This window comes from Heptranchias perlo, chromosome 32, assembly GCF_035084215.1.
Source record: "Heptranchias perlo isolate sHepPer1 chromosome 32, sHepPer1.hap1, whole genome shotgun sequence".
NCBI lineage: Eukaryota > Metazoa > Chordata > Chondrichthyes > Hexanchiformes > Hexanchidae > Heptranchias > Heptranchias perlo.
The window spans coordinates 11,817,758-11,837,564 of NC_090356.1; the positions used below are offsets into that span (position 1 = coordinate 11,817,758).

Genomic DNA, 19,807 nt, shown 5'->3' on the forward strand with positions numbered 1-19,807 from the left:
TGTGCCAAAGCTGGTCAAAAGCATTTTGTTTGTTGAAACACTATTTCAATGTAGCCTTGTTCTAAAGGTGTATGCTGAGATGAATGAAAAAGCTATTTTCAACTGCACGCTGTGTGATTTATTTAATCAGTGGGATATAGTAGTGGATGACCCCAAGTGCAGGTTATGCTTTGCATGGCTCATGACGAGTTCTTGAAGCTATTGATTGGAAGGTACAGTGGGTATCTGTTCTAATTGCTGTTCTACATTGATATTTTGGAGGTCCTAGTGGATTGTAACTTTAGCCTGGACACAGTCATTTGGGATGGCAGCTGCTAGAAAGCCTAACCTGGAGGCCAGATATGATTCTCCTGGCTGGAGAGGCTAGAACTAGAGGGCATAGTCCCAGGATAAGAGGAATGCCATTTAAGACTGAGATGAGGAGGTATTTCTCCACTTGGAGGGTTGTGAATCTTTGGAATTCTCTACCCCAGAGGGCTGTGGATGCTGAGTCGTTAAGTATATTCAAGGCTGAGATAGATAAATTTTTGGACTCTAGGGGACTCGAGGGATATGGGGATCAGGCAGGAAAGTGGAGTTGAGGTTGAAGATTGGCCATGATCTGATTGAATGACTGAGCAGATTTGAGGAGTCGTATGGCCTACTCCTGCTTCTATTTCTTATGTTCTAACAATACACTCTTTTATATTTTATGTTGTATGTGCTACTGACCAGGCTACGAGTGAGGAGCTCCTGGTATCTGCTGGTGTCTAGTGAGAGCTGGAAGCCTTGCTTGTCAGTTGTATAATGGCCAAGTGGTATCCATCAAAAAGGGTTCTGTTTGGGGTCGAGGCGGCTCCAAGATGACGTGAAATGGTGAAAAATCAGGACTAAGTCCACCTCTGTTGCAGATTCAAAATCAGATACATGAGCCAGGAAGGTCTGCAGTACTGATGATCAACCAGTCAGGCTGGCTCATTAACAGGACCTGGAAGGATAGATGTGTCTCTGGGAGCTGGAATTCTTTCCAAAACCCTGGTTAGATAAGCAGTGGGAAGCATAATGTTGCTCTGTCCTAGTGGGCTGCAGAGTTTTAGATGGTCAGTCTCTAGTAGTAATCCTGTGCACCATTAAAGGTGCCTAATCTTAGGCTCTTACAAACCTGTGCCTGAGCTCTCTGAACTTGGTCAAGTGGGACATGCCTCTGAGTGTGTGCTTTCCATATTGGGTAAACAAATTCCATCTGTGGAGATTTTTCAGCAGCTTATTTTGAAAACTGTTAAAGATGGTGATGGGTTTCCATGTACATCAGATATTTTACTGACAAAAAAAAATGTTTTATTGGTGGGAATGTAACTTAAAAGTTGATTAAATTTCCTCACAAAATTTATCAGAATTTTCAGTAAGTTTCTACTGACTTTGCTTACCTCTCAAAATTGTCCTGACAAATGCTACTGCAAATAGCTGAGGGCATCATGAGACCAATAATGCGGTCCCAGGACTGCTGAGAATCAGACACTGTCCTTGCCTGCGCCCAAATGAACTGACCTTGCACAGTAATGAGATCAACATTTAAATATTTTAGTGGCTCTAGTTGCCTTTGATGCACTGGGAGAAAACCAAGGTTGTAAGGGGGACAGAATTTCAGTGCTGGCAGTTCGGAGTTGCTGGCACTTCCGACTGTACCATTTCTTTTGGGGAACAGTGATGTTCATCGGTGACAGCAGCCACAGTCCACGGGCCTTTTGAGACCAAGCCTAGAAGAAATGGTGTAAAAAAAAAAGTAAATGCAAAAAAAATTCAAACCTTCCCCATTGCCCTCTCATTTGTAATCACTGCAGAGCAACTGATCAATCTGATTCAGCAGCAACATTATGGGGAGCAGTAAATGGGGCATTGATGAGCCTTGTGCACAGCTGGTGTACAGACTTCTGGTGCTCGAGGACTTTCTGTCCACATTTCCCTGTGCAGAATAGGCCTTTGTGCCCAGTAATGTGGAGCCCAGAGGCCCAATATACTAAAGTGCACCATTGGCCCTTGTGAGTCTCTGTGGGCAATGAAGTAAATCTTACAGGGATACTGAAAGCTCCAACTCCCTATTTAGAAAACTGTTGTGAACCACATTGAAAACAATTGAATAAACCTTTATTTTTTAGGTTCATTTCAATCCCACCCAGTCAGTGGTTAGCATGGAAGGGGATGATATTGAAAACTTTGACCGGAGTATGCAGCATGTGTCTTACCTCAACTCTCGGCAGTTCCCAACACCTGGAATCAGAAGGTTGAAAATCACCACCACTGTGAAGTAAGTTGGATAATTGAAATTGGTTAATGCTGACATTTAGGCTTTTATTTTTTCAGTAGTTTAGGCTGCCATTTACAATTTTGTATAGTCTGAAAGTGTGAAGTTTTAATCATTTAAATGCACATCCTTTTTTAACTCTTAAGGTGTATGTTATAGTAACCAAGACTTTGTGCAAGTTTTTAATGTTTGACTATTCTAAGGTAGAGCTAGAGAATGGTATAGCTCTATTGAATATCAAGTATTTTATATAGTAATTGTTGATTTGAGGCAAATGCAAAATTTACAAGGAAATACATTTAATGTGCTTACATAGAATAGTCACCTATTTTTCCCAAGAGCTGCACTACAATTTTTAGCCTTCCTATGATTACTATCAGTGAAAAGGAATGGTTTTACTTAGAACTTTTGAAGTTTCACAATACACCATTCCCATTTGTTACCCTTTTTAATTGTAGGGTGGTAGAATATGGGTTGTTGCTGGGTAACTGTTTGATATTACCCGTGGTTCTAAAGGAAATGCTTCTCTAAGGCACAGCAGTTTGTCATCTTGAAATGCCTGGGAGCAGGAACCATGCTACAAAAATATGCTTGAGTTGGGGAAGGTACACAGAACAGTAATGAGACTGATCTCGTGTGAATAGGATGCACTATGAGAAGAGATTAGATGAGCTCAAGCTCTACAGTCCAGAAATATAGTTAAGGAGTGACATCATTGTAGTATATAAACTGTTAAATGGTAAAGTAAATTAATGGACCTCAGAAGCACTCTTAAGTGGAGGGAGGCTTACATTTTCCGGATCGATCAGCTGACTTCCACAATCTAGCGCAATGGGAAGCTCTTGGGAACTTAGGAAACAAATTGCCTAGAATGCTGAACACTATTGTTTCTAAGTGGGGGGGAAAACATAGAACCGTTACTGAACAGATTAGTAAACCAAGTTGTAAATGCATCAGCTGCTTTTATCTGGCAGGGCAAGGAGCGTCTGGCGAAGTTGGCTCATTCTGCTTGTGCTATGATACTTAGTGTGCCAGTACCGAGAAGACGACTTCTCTTTCCGCCCCCCCCACCCCAACCACCTCACACCTTCAATTCAAAAAGGAGTAACTCTTATCAATATATGGTACTATGGCAAAGCAGGCATTTGAGTATTAGATGGTGAGTAGACTGTTAATCTGGGATGCAGGTGCCCATCACAGATCAACTTTGCGTTCTTGGTGTGTGTTCGTGCAGCAGAGTTTACTGATGCTGATCAGAATTGGGAAATCTGGCATTTTTCCTCCTTTCTAACCCAAAGATGCTGAGGCCAATCGTTAGCAGTCTTACCTGACTTGGGCTCCCACAGCACACATAAAGCATCAAACTTGGGACTTGCGTATTCAGCCTGACTCAATACTACAGCATTGCGGTGCATTTACCTATTGAACTATGGGGGTTGATATTTGCTAAAGAGATATTTGAAGCAATTTTTGTACCAAGGTTTGCGTTCTGATGGCATGTTGGGGTGCTGCAGTCCTCAACATTTAGGTCTTCCGGTCCATTTCCAGCCTTTGTACTACTTTCATGTAATTCTATATGAAGGTTAAATAAATGAGGGTGAGTATTGAATGACCCATTGTAGATATGGCCATCTTGATTCCTGTAAAGAATTTCAACATCCACATGTGAAGATCCTGTTCAAGCTATCAACAACAACAGCTTGCATTTAACATAGTAAAACGTCCAAAGGCGCTTCACAGGAGCGTCATCAAACAAAATTTGGCACCAAGCCACATGAGATGTTAGGTTAGGTGATCAAAACTTTGGTCAAAGAGGTAGATTTTAAGGAGCTTCTTAAAGGAGGAGGAGAAGTAGAGGGGTGAAGAGATTTATGGTGGGAATTCCAGAGCTTGGGGCTTAGGCAGCTGAAGGCACGGCCGCAAATGGTGGAGCAATTAAAAATCGGCAATGCGCAAGAGGCCAAACTTGGAGGAGCGCAGAGATTGTAGGGCTGGAAGAGTTTAGAGATAGGGAGGGGCGAGGCTGTGGAGGGAATTGAAAACAAGGATGAGAATTTTAAAATCAAGGCGTTGCCAGACCATAATTTATCTCTGATCTGGACCTGCTACGGTAAAAGTTTTGTGCAGTTTGCTTGCATTACCACTTGATCGCCACTTCCTATGGTTAAAGAGTCACAGATGTGATTCAGAATGACATCTTGTGTAAAGTGGAGTGGGGGAAGGTCACCTGGCCAAAAGGACAGAGCAAAGGTAGAAATTTAAGGTGTTGTGTTATTGGTGGTTCTTCCCCCGCTGGATGTTAGAAAATCTTAATTGTGCAGGCCAAATTTTGAAAGCATGCAGAAAACATACTGCAAGCTAGTTAACATTCTTGGAGAGCACGGCATTAAATTATTTTTTTTATTCCAGGTGCTTCAATGAAGAGACTTGCATCACTGTCCCAGATGTGGAGGGCTATGTAATGGTGCTTCAACCCGACGAACCAAAGATAAGCCTGAGTGGTATTGATCACTTTGCACGTGCTGCCTCTGAATTTGAAAGTAATGAGGGTGTTCCACTGTTCCCAGAGCTGAAGATTGTTAGTACGATTACACGAGAAGTGGAGCCAGAGGGAGAGGATGAAGATGAGCCTACAGGTAAAAGTCCCAATCAGCTATTAAGTGTATATAGTTGATTTTTCCTTATTAGTTTGTCTTCTATATATCTTTTAGCGTAGAATGATCGTCCAACCAAGGGAATATTATTTAGGCAGTGCTCATATCAGATGTTGGTGTAATTACCTCAAGATCTTCCTCAGGTCTGCATACTGCATTAAAAACTTTGAACACATGCCATCCTGTCCCTCTTCTTCCCACCCCCCCAAAAATTATCTTAGCATGAAAGGTTTGAGCCATTAGGTTTTAGGAAATGTTGATTTGACTCTTAATTCCATCTCCATTTTGACTTTGAAAATGTTCTGTTTCGCTAGATGTCTGCCTCGATTCTGGAGTATTGTTATTTTAAAATCACAAGTGAAATTCTTGTAGCCTGTTACTGTTACAGTGATGCCTCGAGATAATCCCTAAAGTGTTACTTAATCATGACAACAGGAAATAAGTGTGACAAATACTCAGGCCCCGATATTTGAGGGGAGCGGAGGTGCAGCAGCTGGGAAATACGGGTAACCCGTAGGTCCTGCCAAATTTAACAGCAGCACAAAGAACAGAGAGAAACAGCAATAATCTTGATGCAGCACCAAATGGCAACCTTTTCAGCAAATTCTGCATTGTATTTATTTTGTCTCATTCTTACCCTATACAGCTGTTAATTGGGAAAATGGTGAATGAAAAGTCAACTCAGCAGCTATTGCACATTCGTTTGACTTGTGTTGTGGACATAAAAGGGTACACAGATCACCTGTTTTTCTGCACAACTTGTTCCTCATCCTAGCTAATTCCAAGAACGTGCCATGTGGGAAATCAACTGGTGTAGAATTGAGTTCTCTTACCTGGTTGCATCTTGTTCATCAGTTAATTAAATTAATATTGCTGTGGGAATTTTAAAATTGACCAGTATTGGCATGATGCATTTTCAGTGAATAATCTCTATTGAACTGAAACGTACTCTGTCTTGAATGGCTTTTTTGTTTGCAGTCCAAGAATCTATGGTATCTGAAGAGATAATGCACAATCTGGATACATGTGAGGTCTCTGTTCTTGGAGATGAGCTGAACGCAGAACAGGAGAGCTTTGAAGTTGATCAATCTCAACTCCGACAAAGGGGTATGGAAATGAGTAACTCCTCTACTGGCATGACCATCACAGGTGAGTTTTAAAATGTGGGAGGCTGAGGGCCGTGTTCTACAATTACTTGAGAGTTACTTGAGAGATGTGTAGGGCATGTATTGGCATAGTGTTGTCTTGAGCATAGGTTTTCAAATTGAGGTCCCTCATGCCTAGTGAGTTCACATGCAGTTCCTGAGGCCATTGGATTTCTGCTTGTCCATAATTAAATTTCTGCATTTTTGTGTTTACTGACTTACTAGTATGTTGATATTTCTGTATACTAAAAAATACATTTTCTGCAATAGTTTTCCTTTGAGTAGCTGAACTTATCTGTCAAAAGTTAGGATAGGGGCCCTAGGGAAATGCCAATATTTGCGGGGGATCTTCAATACATAGTTTGAAAACCACCAGTTTTGGGGATTACAGATATGACTGGTGGTATCTTTTTTGAGTGAGGCTTAAGGACACTTACTTTAAAGAATGTTTTATGAAATGGGAAAAGTATTAATTTCTTTATCTTATCCACCTCGCTCCCCAAATGGTGTCGTCGTAACCATGGACATCAAGAAAATTCTATCTTTTTTGGGGTGGCATTGCAGGTGCTACAATTGGCCTCTGTTCCTATTTTGGGGAGGGGAAAAACAGCTGGAGTTCATGTTTCCAATAACTAACTATCTGTTGACCTCGACTGGAAGTGTGTATGTAATGCCAGGCGAGGACAGAACCAAGCTCAACTGTGATTATCTGAATTTGCAGACGTTGTCTGTCCATGCAGAACGAGCATTTGAATGAGGTACTGAAGGGCCACCTGTGGAGCTATAGCTGGAGTATTGGAGAAAGGTTGAAAGGGAGAGAAAATTGGATGGGAGGAAAGTAATGTTTAGGTATTACCTTGAGCTTAAATGTGTATTACTGCACTATCATGTAACCAATTTAAAGCATAAGTACAAGTTACAATGCCATCAGATACTGAATTTGATTGTATTAGCAGTAGACAATTTAGTACGGCAAAAATGCTTGCCATTGATCTCTTTTCCCCTCAATTTGCTGTAGTTAATTCATCAAATCTTTTTTGAATGTTTTAACTCCTTGTTGGGATCCAGTTCCACAGATGCCAGTTGCCCTCTAGTCCCTCATCCATTATTAAGTGTGAGCCTTGGCTGTAATTGCCAGCAAACTATTTGACTGCAAGAGTTATCACTTGCAGCAAAGATCAACTGGTCAGCAATCAGAAATAGCAACCCTGACTGTGTTTCCCTCTTCCCCCTAACTCAGGGATGCTAACGCCAATATTAACACTACCATCCCCATCTGGCTGAGATTAAATAACAGACCAGGGGTCATATCCAGGACCTTTCTAATCTAGTTCAGCTACTCACTGGATAAACATGCTGAGCTATCAAGGAGTTCGGTCTGTTTGAGTCTGCCTTGCAACAATTTTGGAATGAAAATCCTAATACTAGCTATCTTTTGAAATCTGCTTCATGTTCTTGCATTATTTTAATTTGTATAGGTGTTGACACCATGGCAAATTATGAAGAGATGCTGCATTTGATCCGTTACCGAAACTGGAACAGTGAGTCACTGTTTGAAAGGAAGTTTAAACTTGTTTGCTCAGAGCTGAATGGACGTTATGCCAGTAATGAGTTCAAAGTTGAGGTAGGTGAAAACTCCTCTAGACTTTGGTGGAAAAAGCTTGCAAACTTTTGTTGCATTAGTATCTTTAAAAATCGAGTACAAAATTATTGGGTGATCAGGAGATAACATCTCAACTTTAAAGCATAGTTTGTGTATTTGACAGCGAACAAATAAAAATGAAATTTATCTTTTGCATTGGTACATTGATCTCAAATAATCTGAATTTTATCCATGACTGTACAAAATTCTTGGTCTGTTTGGAATTCTTATTGCGCACGTTTTACATTAGTAACCTATTCACTTTTGAGGTTTGAATTGTAACAAAATGGGACCTGGCTTGATCTGTTATGTACAATTTTAACTTTACACACTTAAATTGATTGCACGACTCAGATTAGACTGAGATTTGTATGTTATTTTCAGGTCAATGTGATTCACACAGCTAATCCAGTGGAGCATCCCAATCATGTATTGGCACAGCCACAGTTTGTTCACCCAGTTCATCATGCTTCAGTTGATTTGTCTGGACACAATCTTGCAAATCCCCATCCATCCTCAGGTACCTGGAAAAGTTTAATTATGAAAACAAGTTGGATTTTGAAATCTCTGCCTTTTCAGATTTCAGTTTTTTTCAAAGCTCTAGGCAATAGCTTTCAATTCAGTAGAATTTTTGATAAGACCTTGGTTTAATCAAAAGTACTGTACTAGATGAAATGTTTTTGTATCCTAGTTTATTTAGCAAATAATGTATAAGCAGCCAACCTAATGAGAGAAATAAAGGGGACACCAAGCCATTAAGTCTACATTAAGAGGGTTGTGAATCTTTGGAATTCTCTACCCCAGAGGGTTGTGGATGCTCAGTCATTGAGTATATTCAAGACTGAGATCGATGCATATTTGGACACCAAGGGAATCGAGATATGGGGATAGGGCAGAAAAGTGGAGTTGAGGCAGATGATCAGCCATGATCTTATTGAATAAGCCTCGAGGGACTTTATGGCCTACTCCTATTTCTTATGTTCTTATGTACATCCTTACAGTATGCAGTATTCACGATTTTCCTGAACCTGCACTGTATGTAAGGCCTCCTTCTCATGCCACCCAAGGGTGTTGTTAAATCAATCCCAGTATTTGCAGCAGGAAAAGGATTTTTGGTTTGCCTCTGGTTAATTTCTTGAAAATTCATTGTATTTATTAGAATGCAGCTATTCCTCTATCGTAAGTTTTTAAAATCAAGATCTTAACAATTTGATTTGACAACATTGTTCCCATCAAAGCCTCACTTCAACCTTCTTAGTACTAGTGGCAGCTAATGCCAGTAGATGACCTAAAATGCATATTCTGTCAATGGACCTTTCCAGCAACAGATGTCCATTAATGGACTTGTGTTGTCTTCAAGAACTGCATAACTACTTGCAGTGCATGACCTATTCCAGAAACTCTGGAGCTTATTGTGAACATTTGGAAAACTTGAAATGATCTAGGAAGAATGAATGTTTTCCTTGCCAGGGGTTGTCAACCACCCACCCCAGTTTGGCTTATGTTCAACACCAAGTACAGACCGAATTAAGTATGGACATTTTATTTCATCTTCCTATTACAATAAAGGCAACTGCAGTTTTATTCTGGGTCAACTGGTGAAGATGTTGAAGTCATATGATTCTCAACCTCCTCTGACTGCAGTTTCTGCTGGAGGAAAGACCTCAGAGGTCCTAATATTAGATATGGGGCCAATCTTCCAGCAAATGAGCCTTGACTTTTGGTTTATAAATAAACGATTGTCAAGTATCAACTGAAATTTGGGTATATAGTATTCCGTTCCTATTTCTGTTTAACGTGGAGCTTGAATACTTTTGTGTTTACCTCGTCACTTCAGTTACTGCTGCTTCCTGCACTGAGGTGCTATTCTAGGTGCCTTTTGTGTATAATGTAGGCTACAACAGATTATGAGATTTACTTGGCTGCAGAGTGATATCTAAAGAGTCTGTGCTGTCATGAATTTTCCTGTTATTCCATGTGGAAAAAAATGAAGATCTTACCCAAGATATGCAATTTAACATTTGTTAAAATCTGTGTGCTCTTCCAGCATCAGGACTGAGAGCAACCTGCTTTTAGGCAGCAACCAGTTCTGCTCTATAACTTGTCACCTACCCCAGTATAGTTGAGATGCTGTTTCACATTGGGTAGAAATCCCCCATGGTTTCCTTCGATGACTTCCTAAAGGTTTGGAGCAAATTGCTTTAACTGGAGAATGGTCTGGAGAGCCTAAGGATGAGGTTAAAAAAATGAAGTTTACAATAAATGCCAAATATCCACAATATAAAATCTAGTTAATTTGGTGTTAAAATACGGCTAGTGCAGTTCGATGTGAGTGTGGAGCTGGAAAAAAATACCATGCTGTTCCAAGCAAGTCATGATCCTTTATGAAAGTTAGTTTTAGTATGTAGATACTCTTGTGAAGCATGTTCTTGACTGTAGCTAGTTGCCTTTTTAGTTTTAAAAAAATGTTCTTTTTGTTTTGAAGTTGTGCCCAGTGCAGCAACAATTGTCATTGTGGTCTGTGTAAGCTTCCTGGTCTTCATGATAATCCTTGGGGTTTTCCGAATCCGTGCAGCACATCAGCGGACTATGCGGGACCAGGAGAATGGGAAAGAGAATGAGATGGATTGGGATGATTCCGCCTTGACAATTACAGTGAACCCTATGGAGGTAAATAGCTGTTAATCCAAAGCCATTTTTGACATTCCTATTCATCCTAAAAAAAATTACTGAGTCTGTGTGTGTATTTGTGTATAAATAAAAAATATTTTTTATTTTACATTTTGCGGGGAGTGAGGGGTCATTAAATTGCTTGTAGTAATTTATTATGTTGCCTCACTAGACATATGAGGACCAGCATAGTAGTGAGGACGAGGAGGAGGAAGAAGAGGAAGAAAGTGAGGAAGGAGATGAGGAAGATGACATTACTAGTGCAGAATCTGAAAGCAGTGAGGAAGAAGAAGGTGAGCAAGAAGACCAGCAGAATGTAAACAGACAGCAGCAACTTGAATGGGATGACTCAACTCTTACCTATTGATTTTCCTGCTGACCCTTTGTGCTTTTGGAGACTCCGTTGCCCACTCCATCTTACCTAAGGAACCATCTTGCACTTTTTTCTTGTCATCTGATGAGTGACTCTAGCTGGACAATACACACGGTTTTCAGGACTGTCCCTTTTGCTCTAAGAGGCAGCTTTGCTATTTTCTGTTTCCATTGAAAGAAGAACAATTGCATTGAGTAGCGTTTAAAGTTGCTTGGTTTTGGCCTGGTCATAAATTTTTTTTCTAGTGCATGTGGAAAAAAATTGCAGAAGAGGTCGATTTATGTAGAGGAATAACAAGATTTTTAATATTTTGTAAATATATTGAAATTATGTAATTAATGTCATTGTGGTAGTGAAAACAGGGATTGGACAAACTTGAGTTTGAAAAGCAAACATTTGAAAAGACAGTGTACCTTTTACGTTGGCCTTTTGAGGCTAAGTCAAATCTACTGAACATACTTTTAAAATATTCTGGCTGTCTTGTAACTAAGTTTAATTTTGAAAAAGTCACCCTTACTGATGCTACATAAAAGTACTGCTGTAATTTACATTTCAATGTGTCCAACTGTCAAAGCTGAAGTAAGGGGAATTTTTTTGTGGCAATTTTAACTGCTTAACCAGCATAAACCTATAGTTAAGCTTTAAGACTATATGCCCTTTGGCATAAAACATTTCGATATCTTCAAAAAATATTTATTTCCCCAGTTAAAATGAAAGTAAAGGTTAACCAGAATGTAGAATTGACAACCACTTAGTGACTGTGTAAAGGTTTCACTATGCATTGGGTGGGTGGACTGGCATAGAGCAGGCCCTGTATAGACCAAGCAAAGGTGATACTGTCTTTTTAAAATGGAGGTTTTACAATGGGGAGAGATCGATTCATCAAACCAAGAACTTAATAGATTTTCTTTGAGAACCATCCCTGTTGGATCAATACACATTTCAAATAACTACCAATAGTTCCTGTACATTGAATTGTACTGTAGTTTTAAGCTATTTGTTTACATTTAGTAAACTTCGGTTTCTCCTGGTAATATTGTAGTTGAAATTGTACAAAGAAATTGGCTCATATTTGTGAATCATGTGTTTGGTGGTTTTAAAACAGTGCTCTGCCTCCGTTTTTTAAATTAATTTTTAATTGATATGAAAGAACGTTTTCCAGAAAGGTACTAAAATCTGCAACTTTGAGATGCACAGAGCAGGCCTGGCTGAATGAACAGAGGAGAAATTGAAAAGGATCTCTGAGGATCTCACAGGAGTATTTGTGGTCAAATTGATTGGCAAGATTATAGCTGTTGCAGAATTTATGTGAGGACTTTTATTGTGACCAAGGTAATGTGTAAATGGTTAGAAGGGATGAGATGAATTTGGCTTCTCTCAAAGAAAAAGCAGGACCTGGTGGGAAATGGATGTAATGGCTTTTCTGTGCTTTTGCGTCCTTTTCTTATCCTTGCATTACTTAGAATTACAAAAGTCTTGCTAGAATAAAAACTTTTGCAACATTTCTACAATTTAAAAGTATCTGAATCTAGGGAGTGCTTGATTGAGTGTTTGCCATTGCAGTTTCAAATGGGAATGCTCATGGCATTTCAGTATCGAATAGAAAGATGAGTTTTCAGGTCTGATTTACTTAGGGTGAACCCTAGAAACCAGAATGTGTACATCAAGATATATTCTTGTTTGAGTGCAAAGAATGTAGTTAAGCATCATTTATGATATCAAAGCAATGTGAAAAGGCCAGCGTCCCAAAGACATCTCAGAATGGGGCCTCTATTAGCTGCTACCTGAATGACAATATCACTAATTGTTACTGATTTTTGTGGCTAAGAAATTAAGTCATTACACTGGCTAAAGTGAAAATGCCGCTCTTTCACATAATCTACAAGCCTTCCACTGAAATCTAAGGCTCTGTTTAGTAATGGGTTTTTCAAGAGCCTGCCTGGCTTTGTGGCTAATAAACTAGTGACTAACCTTTGTAGAATTGGCCTATTGTTTCACATAGAGAGATAATTGCTATTAATGGATAATTGGGAACGTTGTACACCAGCATCTTAACCAGTTGTGTTTATACCACTAATTGAAAATATATTTGCGTGTTGCCAAATTAGTGATTTGTTAGTGGTTGAAGATGAGATTTCAACTGAAGTCCAGACACGAGGATGCGAGGTTCTTATTTAAATGGAAGTTAACAATGTAGAGTTTTTGTACAGAATGTGCATTTAATTAGGATTTTCATAAATCTGTACCAGCCGTACAGCATCTAATTCCATGCTGTGGCCACAGTCATCCCTTGAAGCCAGGTCTGCTTTTTTGCATCTTGCTTCTCCCATTCCATGGATCAAGATCTGTCCTGGGCAGAAACATGTAATTTAAACTGGATTGAGATGAGCTGGTTGGGAGTGCCTTGACTTTTGCAAATAGCATAACTTAATGATATACATCCAGGAAGTGGAATAGTCTGAAAATAATTATTTTGTAACTTTATTGTAGATTTCCTAACAGAGGGGGGAAATGGTTTTACTTGATTTTTTTTTGTCAAGTTAAGAAAAGAAGTGCTAGTTTTTTTTTTAAAAGGTGGAAAAGTATAAATCCTATGTTTAAAGTATTTGTCTGACATAGATGTCTTGTGTTCATGTTGTATATGAGACTTGAAGTCTATCCATATATTGTCATCGTAGATAATGTATTAGACTTAAAGGCTATCATGTTAAAAGCTAACAAAGGTGTAATCATGTTAAAAATTGTGTAGCCAATATGGGTATTACTTACAGATCTGTATGATAGGTCAGTTTGAACAGTCTTTGAGCTACAATAAATTTCCAGCCCTAAACACTACAATATTGTCCAGCATGTTTTAATGAGTTCTGTAGTGTGCAATTTCTTGGGGTGATGAAACTTGCTGCCTGTTGCACTACAGTGTCAAATAAAAAAAAGAACACTTAAAACCAATGTTTGTCTTTTTAGTGATTGTGTAAAATGGCTCAAACTCAAGTGTTCCTTTACCATTTTGTTTCCCACAGATGAGCTGCAATCTGTGACTGTTGCATTGTATGTGGGTGTGCTCAGTGCAAACAAACTACTTCAAATCCATGTTTTGTTGAAATGCAAATATGTAGAATCCTGGTAGAATATTGTGTGAATGTTCAATATTAATGTCAGTTACTGAATTTAGCTGTACACTATTTGTTCACATCACATGAAATATAAAAGTATAATCCAGGAGGAAGTGCACCTGGAGGTGACTGCACATGGTTGATTTATGACTAATCAGTTTGGTGGTAGTAAAGCAAACATGTGTTTTGGTGATCATGTGCTGGAATTGAGTTGGCATTTACTCTTGAGAAAAATCTTAACCAAAATTTGATCTCATGAAACCTTATTGGGAAAACCATTTCCATTCACTGAAATGTAAAACATAGTTAAAATGGAGTTAAATTTCTCTCTCAAAAAAAATGAATAACTGGGGTAGTGGGAGGAACAAACAAAAATTGTGGAATAAAACAAAATAGTGAAACGTTCAGGTCAGGCAGCATCTCGAGAGGAAGATTGGGTTAATGTTTCAGGTCGATGACATTACGTTGGAACCCTTACCATGAGGGTACTGGATTGTCATAAAAACCCAACTGTTTCACTAATGTCCTTTTTAGGAAATGAAAACTGCCATCCTTACCTGGTCTGGCCTATGTGATTTCAATCCCACAGCAATGTGGTTGAATCTTAACTGCCCTCTGAAGTGGCTTAGCAAGCTACTCAGTTCTAGCAAACCACCAGCGGTTCAAGAAGGTCTACTACCACCTTCGGGCAAATAGGGATGGGCAATAAATGCCAGCCTTGCCAGTGATCCAAACATTGAGAATTAATTTTTTTTTATTTCAGATTTCCAGCATAATTTTTGCCATTGTTTTAACCATAATTGTGGGTTGGGTAAAGAAAGGCTGAAGATGTCTGAAAAAAGTAGAAGTTTTGCATCATCAAATAGGGAAAATTTCTGTGTTTTATGTTGATCAGTTCTGAAATATCTAAAATGGAAGCTGTTTTCACAACCAAATTTCAAAATGGGGACTGGAGCTCAATTAGCTGAGACAGGCCAAGTAGTGAAGATACAAAGTTTGAGGTGCTAATCAAATTGTATATGGTTAAAGCATTGATATGAGACCTGGATAAAATGTGAACACCTCATTAGCATGAAATACAAACATCTACTATTGTCTTAGAACCTGTGACAGCTCTTTATTCAGAGGCCTTTGCATCTGGAATATATAGACTTCTCCCTATGTTCAATTTGCTTGTGAAGTTCAACTCAGATTGACTGAGGAATCTCATCACTCAGTTATAACATTGCAACGGGCAGTCTGCAAAAGACATTAAACTGCAAAACATTTTATTATCTGAACATGAGATACATTGTAAAGAGAATATTTTAACCCCTTGTGGACTGATTATTTTTGTTTGAAGTATTGTACTATTCTGTGTCTTATTGCTGTGCATTATTTTAGCTGTAAATAAATCTGACTATTAGCCGATACACATTGGTCTCATGGTGTGCTATTTACTGCCTTTTGAGAGACAGAATGTGGTGGAGATCCCACGTGATCTCTAGTGTGTTGTACCACAATTCAGGAATAATTGTTAATCCTGTAGCATGCTCTCTCGCTTATGGAATGCATAATTGTTGGTGCGTACCCATGCCTTTCTTTTTCTCCACTGCTAACCCCTCCTCCCACACTTAACACAAGTTGTAGTTCCCCACTTACTGCACTTGCTGAGATCAGCTAACTAGATACACCAGGCCAGGAGTGCCATTGATATTATGGAGCTTAACCAATTATTCTAATCTCAATGGAGCCAGTGATGTTTAATGGAAAGGAGAGAAGAAAATAATTCATAACTGGAGCAGGGGTTGCAATACAGGAAAACAGTAACATGATATTGCACTCAAAAGTTTTCATTCAGTGGCAGGGACATCAAAAGCCTATTAAAAGGAAGCAGGTCCTTTCCTCTCGCTCACAAACGTGCTAAATTGAAATGTGCTGGACAACATTGTAGCTTCCTCACTTTAAAAAAAAAGCCCACAAAGGACTCTCCCTGCGCCGCCACCACCCCCCACTCCATTATAATAGATGAGTTCAGTAGTCCCTCCCCCCACCACTATGGTAATAAATGACTGGTAATATTGCTGGGAGCTCATGGTAGGTCTGTCACTTGACTCTGGCATTTATGCTTGAAACTGAATTTCTTAAATTCCAAACCTTTTTTTTTGCTCCCTCTTTTCCCCCCCCCCCCACCCCCACACCAATGGTTGGGAGATTTTAATTGCAGGTTGCTGCCAGAAATGGATAGGTTCCTGCCTTGAAGTAATGCATCTTGCTGGAATTTGACCCATGGAGACAAGTGGCCTAGCAAAGTCTTTTTCCTTCTGCTCTCATCCGCATAAATCTCACTACCAGACTTGAATACTTCATCTCCAGCGAGCTTTCAGGGTCTAAGGCAGTACAGAATAGGATCAAATGGCATATGGATACCCTGTTGAGCTAAATAGCCAGAAGTCCAAGATACTTTATTATACTGTTTTTCTGGGGGTGGTGGTGGGAGGGTGTAGGGGTTGGGCAGTTGCTGTTTTTTGAACAGCTTTTCCAGTGAGTCATTTGTGACCTGTTGCAGGAGAAGTTGGGTGGGGATAACTCTGTTTTGAATGAGCTTGGAATTTGTCGTCTCAATTGGGAAAGGATCCTGAAACTAACATTTAGGACACAAGATCAAAATATGTCATGGGAAGGGAAGAGGATTGTTCTGACCTGGAATACTTTAGTTAGAGTGGTGCTTTGGAACTCTAGAACCAAAAACGGGTTCTTGTGGTTCAGTAGGTAAATGCACTAAGCCATTCAGACCAGGAAAGCCCTGAGTTGATGTTGAACTTAGCTGGAGAAGGATGTAACAACCATTAGGCTGAGGAGGAGGAAAAATCAGATGGGGTTGTAAATCCAAATTTAAATCCAGTGCCCACTGTTGGATAATGTACACATGTGTGTATCAGCTAATGAAAGCAGTGTGGGCTTGGATGGAATACCACTATAGCGACAATATTTAGACTCGAATATGACGAATGGCAATTTGAATGAGCTAAGGAGGGCTGATGACACCTGTGGAACCTTATACCAGAAAAAAAAGTCACTGCTCAAGATAGTGTAGCTTGAAAGGTTGATTTCTATTTTTGGCCACCAGAAGAGTTTGTAGCACAAGCATGCAATACTGCTGTGGTGAGGGTCAGCGGGTCAATTTCCTCCATGCTGAGGTGGTGACCTCTGCACTCCTGTGCAGAGAAAGTGAGTGGAGACTTAAGACACTTCCAAAAAACAAGATGTTGGTGAGCCATCGTGAAGGCCTTGGATAACCCCATGGTTTACCATAAGAGATATGTGACCTGGAGACCAGGGTACTAAGAAGAAGAAAAACAGTCTGACAGAAGTGCCATCTTCTGCTTTTGTTTCCTTTTCAGTTTTCACAGCTTTCTTTGCTCAGAGGGTGGCCAGGTTCGCTTTTCCCTGGCCTATGCCAGTGATCCAATGTAACCTGTGTGCTGATATTCTCTTCCCTTTTTTGTGGGCAGGGTTTCTTTTTAAAGTTATGTTCCAGTAACTCCTACTGGCCCAGTAAAAATCACTGGCAAATTCCAGATACTGCTAACTGTTGCATTGCTCTGACACACTGGCCTAGTGATGTTATACCATCTTTTAAAATAAACTTATACTGATGTGCAAGGGTTTGATTTTTCTTTGTCAAGTATGTATTTGTAACTTACTGTTGAATTTATGAATTTGGAATAATTTTATTCAATTATGAACTTAGATTAAAACTTAGCTCAGGGACTTTTGGGAATGAAGTTCATAGTAAGTATTTGAAGATCAAGAGGGGGAAAATGAGGCTGCAGAGTGTAGTCACCTCACATGGAAAGCAGGACAACAATGTATAATAAATTATTCACAAAGAAAATGTGCAGGATGTACAGCAGTTTTTAGCTGAGATCCTTAATGTACCAACTTTTTCAGGCACTGATTACACAACATATTTAAATGTTAATGCGTGTTGTATTTCACGGATGTGGTTCATCTTGGAGACATGTTACTAGTGGTATCCCTAGGGAATGGTCCGAGGCCTGCTACTGCTTACTATCTTTATTAATAACCTGGACAGTGGTGTTGAGAGTGTAGTCAGTAAGTTTGCAGATGGCATCAAAATCTGTACAAGGGTCAAGACTGTAGAGGAGTGCAGTCAAATAGAAAAAGATTTAGATGTGCTTGGGGAGTGGGCCACACAATCGCAGATGGTTTCTAATTTAGATAAATGTAGCGTCATGCGTGTTGGTAGGGCCAACACAAAATACACGTATCATTTGCAGGGAACAATACTGAAAGAGGTTGTGTTATTGTGCACAGATCACTGCAGGTTCATGACCAATGTAGAGAAACTAGCTAAAGCTAACAGGGTATTGTGTTGTATTAATAGAACCATTCAGTATAAATAAAAGGACACCATATTGTCACTGTACAGGCCACTGCTCAGTCTGCATCTGGAGTACTGTGCCCAGTTTCGGTCCCCCTATATGGTGGGTGATATAGTGGCCTTGGAAAAGGTCCAGAGGACAGCTACAAGAATGGTTCCTACCTTAAAGAACCTCAGCTACTCAAATAGGTTCAAGGACCTTTATCTATTTACATTAGAGCATAGAAGTTTTAGAGGTGACCTGATAGAGGTCTATAAAAATAATTAAAGAGCTGGATAGTGCGCCGAATGATAGATTATTCCAGTTTGACAGGTTGGGGAGGACCAGGGACACGAGTTTAAACGATGTAAGAGTAGGAATAGACTGGATGTTGGGTGGTTTTTCTTTTCCCAGAGAAGTGTGAGCCTCAGGAATATATTGCCGGCTGGTGGTGTGGGTGCTGACTCTCTGTTTGCTTGGAGCTCCACCAGTTCTTGACTGGGGCAGAGATCACATCATATCGAAGGTAAGTGTCTTTATAGATAACACTTGATCCATGTGATCTCCTGGACTGGTTTTGATTGCCTGAGGGAGTCGGAGAGGAATTTTCTAAAGTATTTTTTTCCCCTTATTGGCCCTGGATTTTTTCTTTAGTTTTTTGCGCCTCTCAGGAGACTACATGGCTGCAGGGGGGGCGCGGGAGAGAGGAAAGTGTTTAGTCATGATGCTCCGGCCATTGTAGAGTGGAGCAGGCTTGATGGACCAGCTGGTCTTTTCCTGCCTGCCGATTTTGAATGTTCATATGTCACCACTAGGAGCTCTTTTAAAGTCAAACTATTACAAAGAGGAATGATTGGTCTTGATTTGGTTTTAATATCTTAAGATGAATAAGTAAATTCTCTGCTTCATCTGTCCAAAAGGGCCACGAGTATTTTCCTGCAAGTTCCCCAGTTTTTGACTGCAAATTACCTGAAAACTCTTATCACATTGTTGAATTCTGCCTGTATTTGGAATCTTATGAAGGATGACAAGAGACGTAAAACTGGAGTTTCTGGTGGACGAAATCCATTGTCCTCTCTTTCATCCCTCTGCGCTCCACACCACACCACACAGACTTGCAGGAAACATATACACTATTCATATGCTGTAACTTCTCCTAAACAATGAATTCCTACAACTGAGTTTCCATGATTATTTTCTTTTAGATACTGCACAATTACAGTGCACCAAAATGTCCTGACCAACATTTTTACCTCAACCAACATCACCAGAACAGATTATCTGGTCATTATCACCTTGCTGTTTGTGGGACCTTGCTGTCTGCAAATTGGCTGCTGTGTTTCCTACATCAGTGATTACAATTCAAAAGTACTTCATTGGCTGTAAAGCGCTTTGGGACGTCCTGAAGTTGCGAAAGGCGCAAAGTGAATACAAGACTTTCAAAATGTAAATGATTCAACAATTCCCATTTCCTGTTCAGACTTCTATGCACACACAAAATTTATAACTCTTTCCTCTCACTTGCAGCAGGGTGAGCAATGGCTGATGTCAATGGTAGTGCA

The 19,807-nt window shown here is 39.8% G+C and overlaps 1 protein-coding gene across 4 annotated transcripts in view; it reads left to right on the plus strand.

Annotated features, from left to right (window-relative positions):
- Nucleotides 1-15,290, plus strand: part of clstn1 (calsyntenin 1) — an 80,098-nt gene extending 64,808 nt beyond the window's left edge. For all 4 annotated transcript variants that reach the window (XM_067970351.1, XM_067970353.1, XM_067970352.1 and 1 more), the window contains 7 exons: nucleotides 2,136-2,284; nucleotides 4,691-4,917; nucleotides 5,914-6,084; nucleotides 7,559-7,704; nucleotides 8,107-8,242; nucleotides 10,208-10,392; nucleotides 10,565-15,290. In XM_067970351.1, coding sequence (XP_067826452.1) covers nucleotides 2,136-2,284; nucleotides 4,691-4,917; nucleotides 5,914-6,084; nucleotides 7,559-7,704; nucleotides 8,107-8,242; nucleotides 10,208-10,392; nucleotides 10,565-10,759 — 1,209 coding nt within the window. In that variant the 3' untranslated portion in view covers nucleotides 10,760-15,290. The remainder of the gene's footprint in view (nucleotides 1-2,135; nucleotides 2,285-4,690; nucleotides 4,918-5,913; nucleotides 6,085-7,558; nucleotides 7,705-8,106; nucleotides 8,243-10,207; nucleotides 10,393-10,564) is intronic.
- The last annotated feature ends 4,517 nt before the right edge of the window (nucleotides 15,291-19,807 follow it).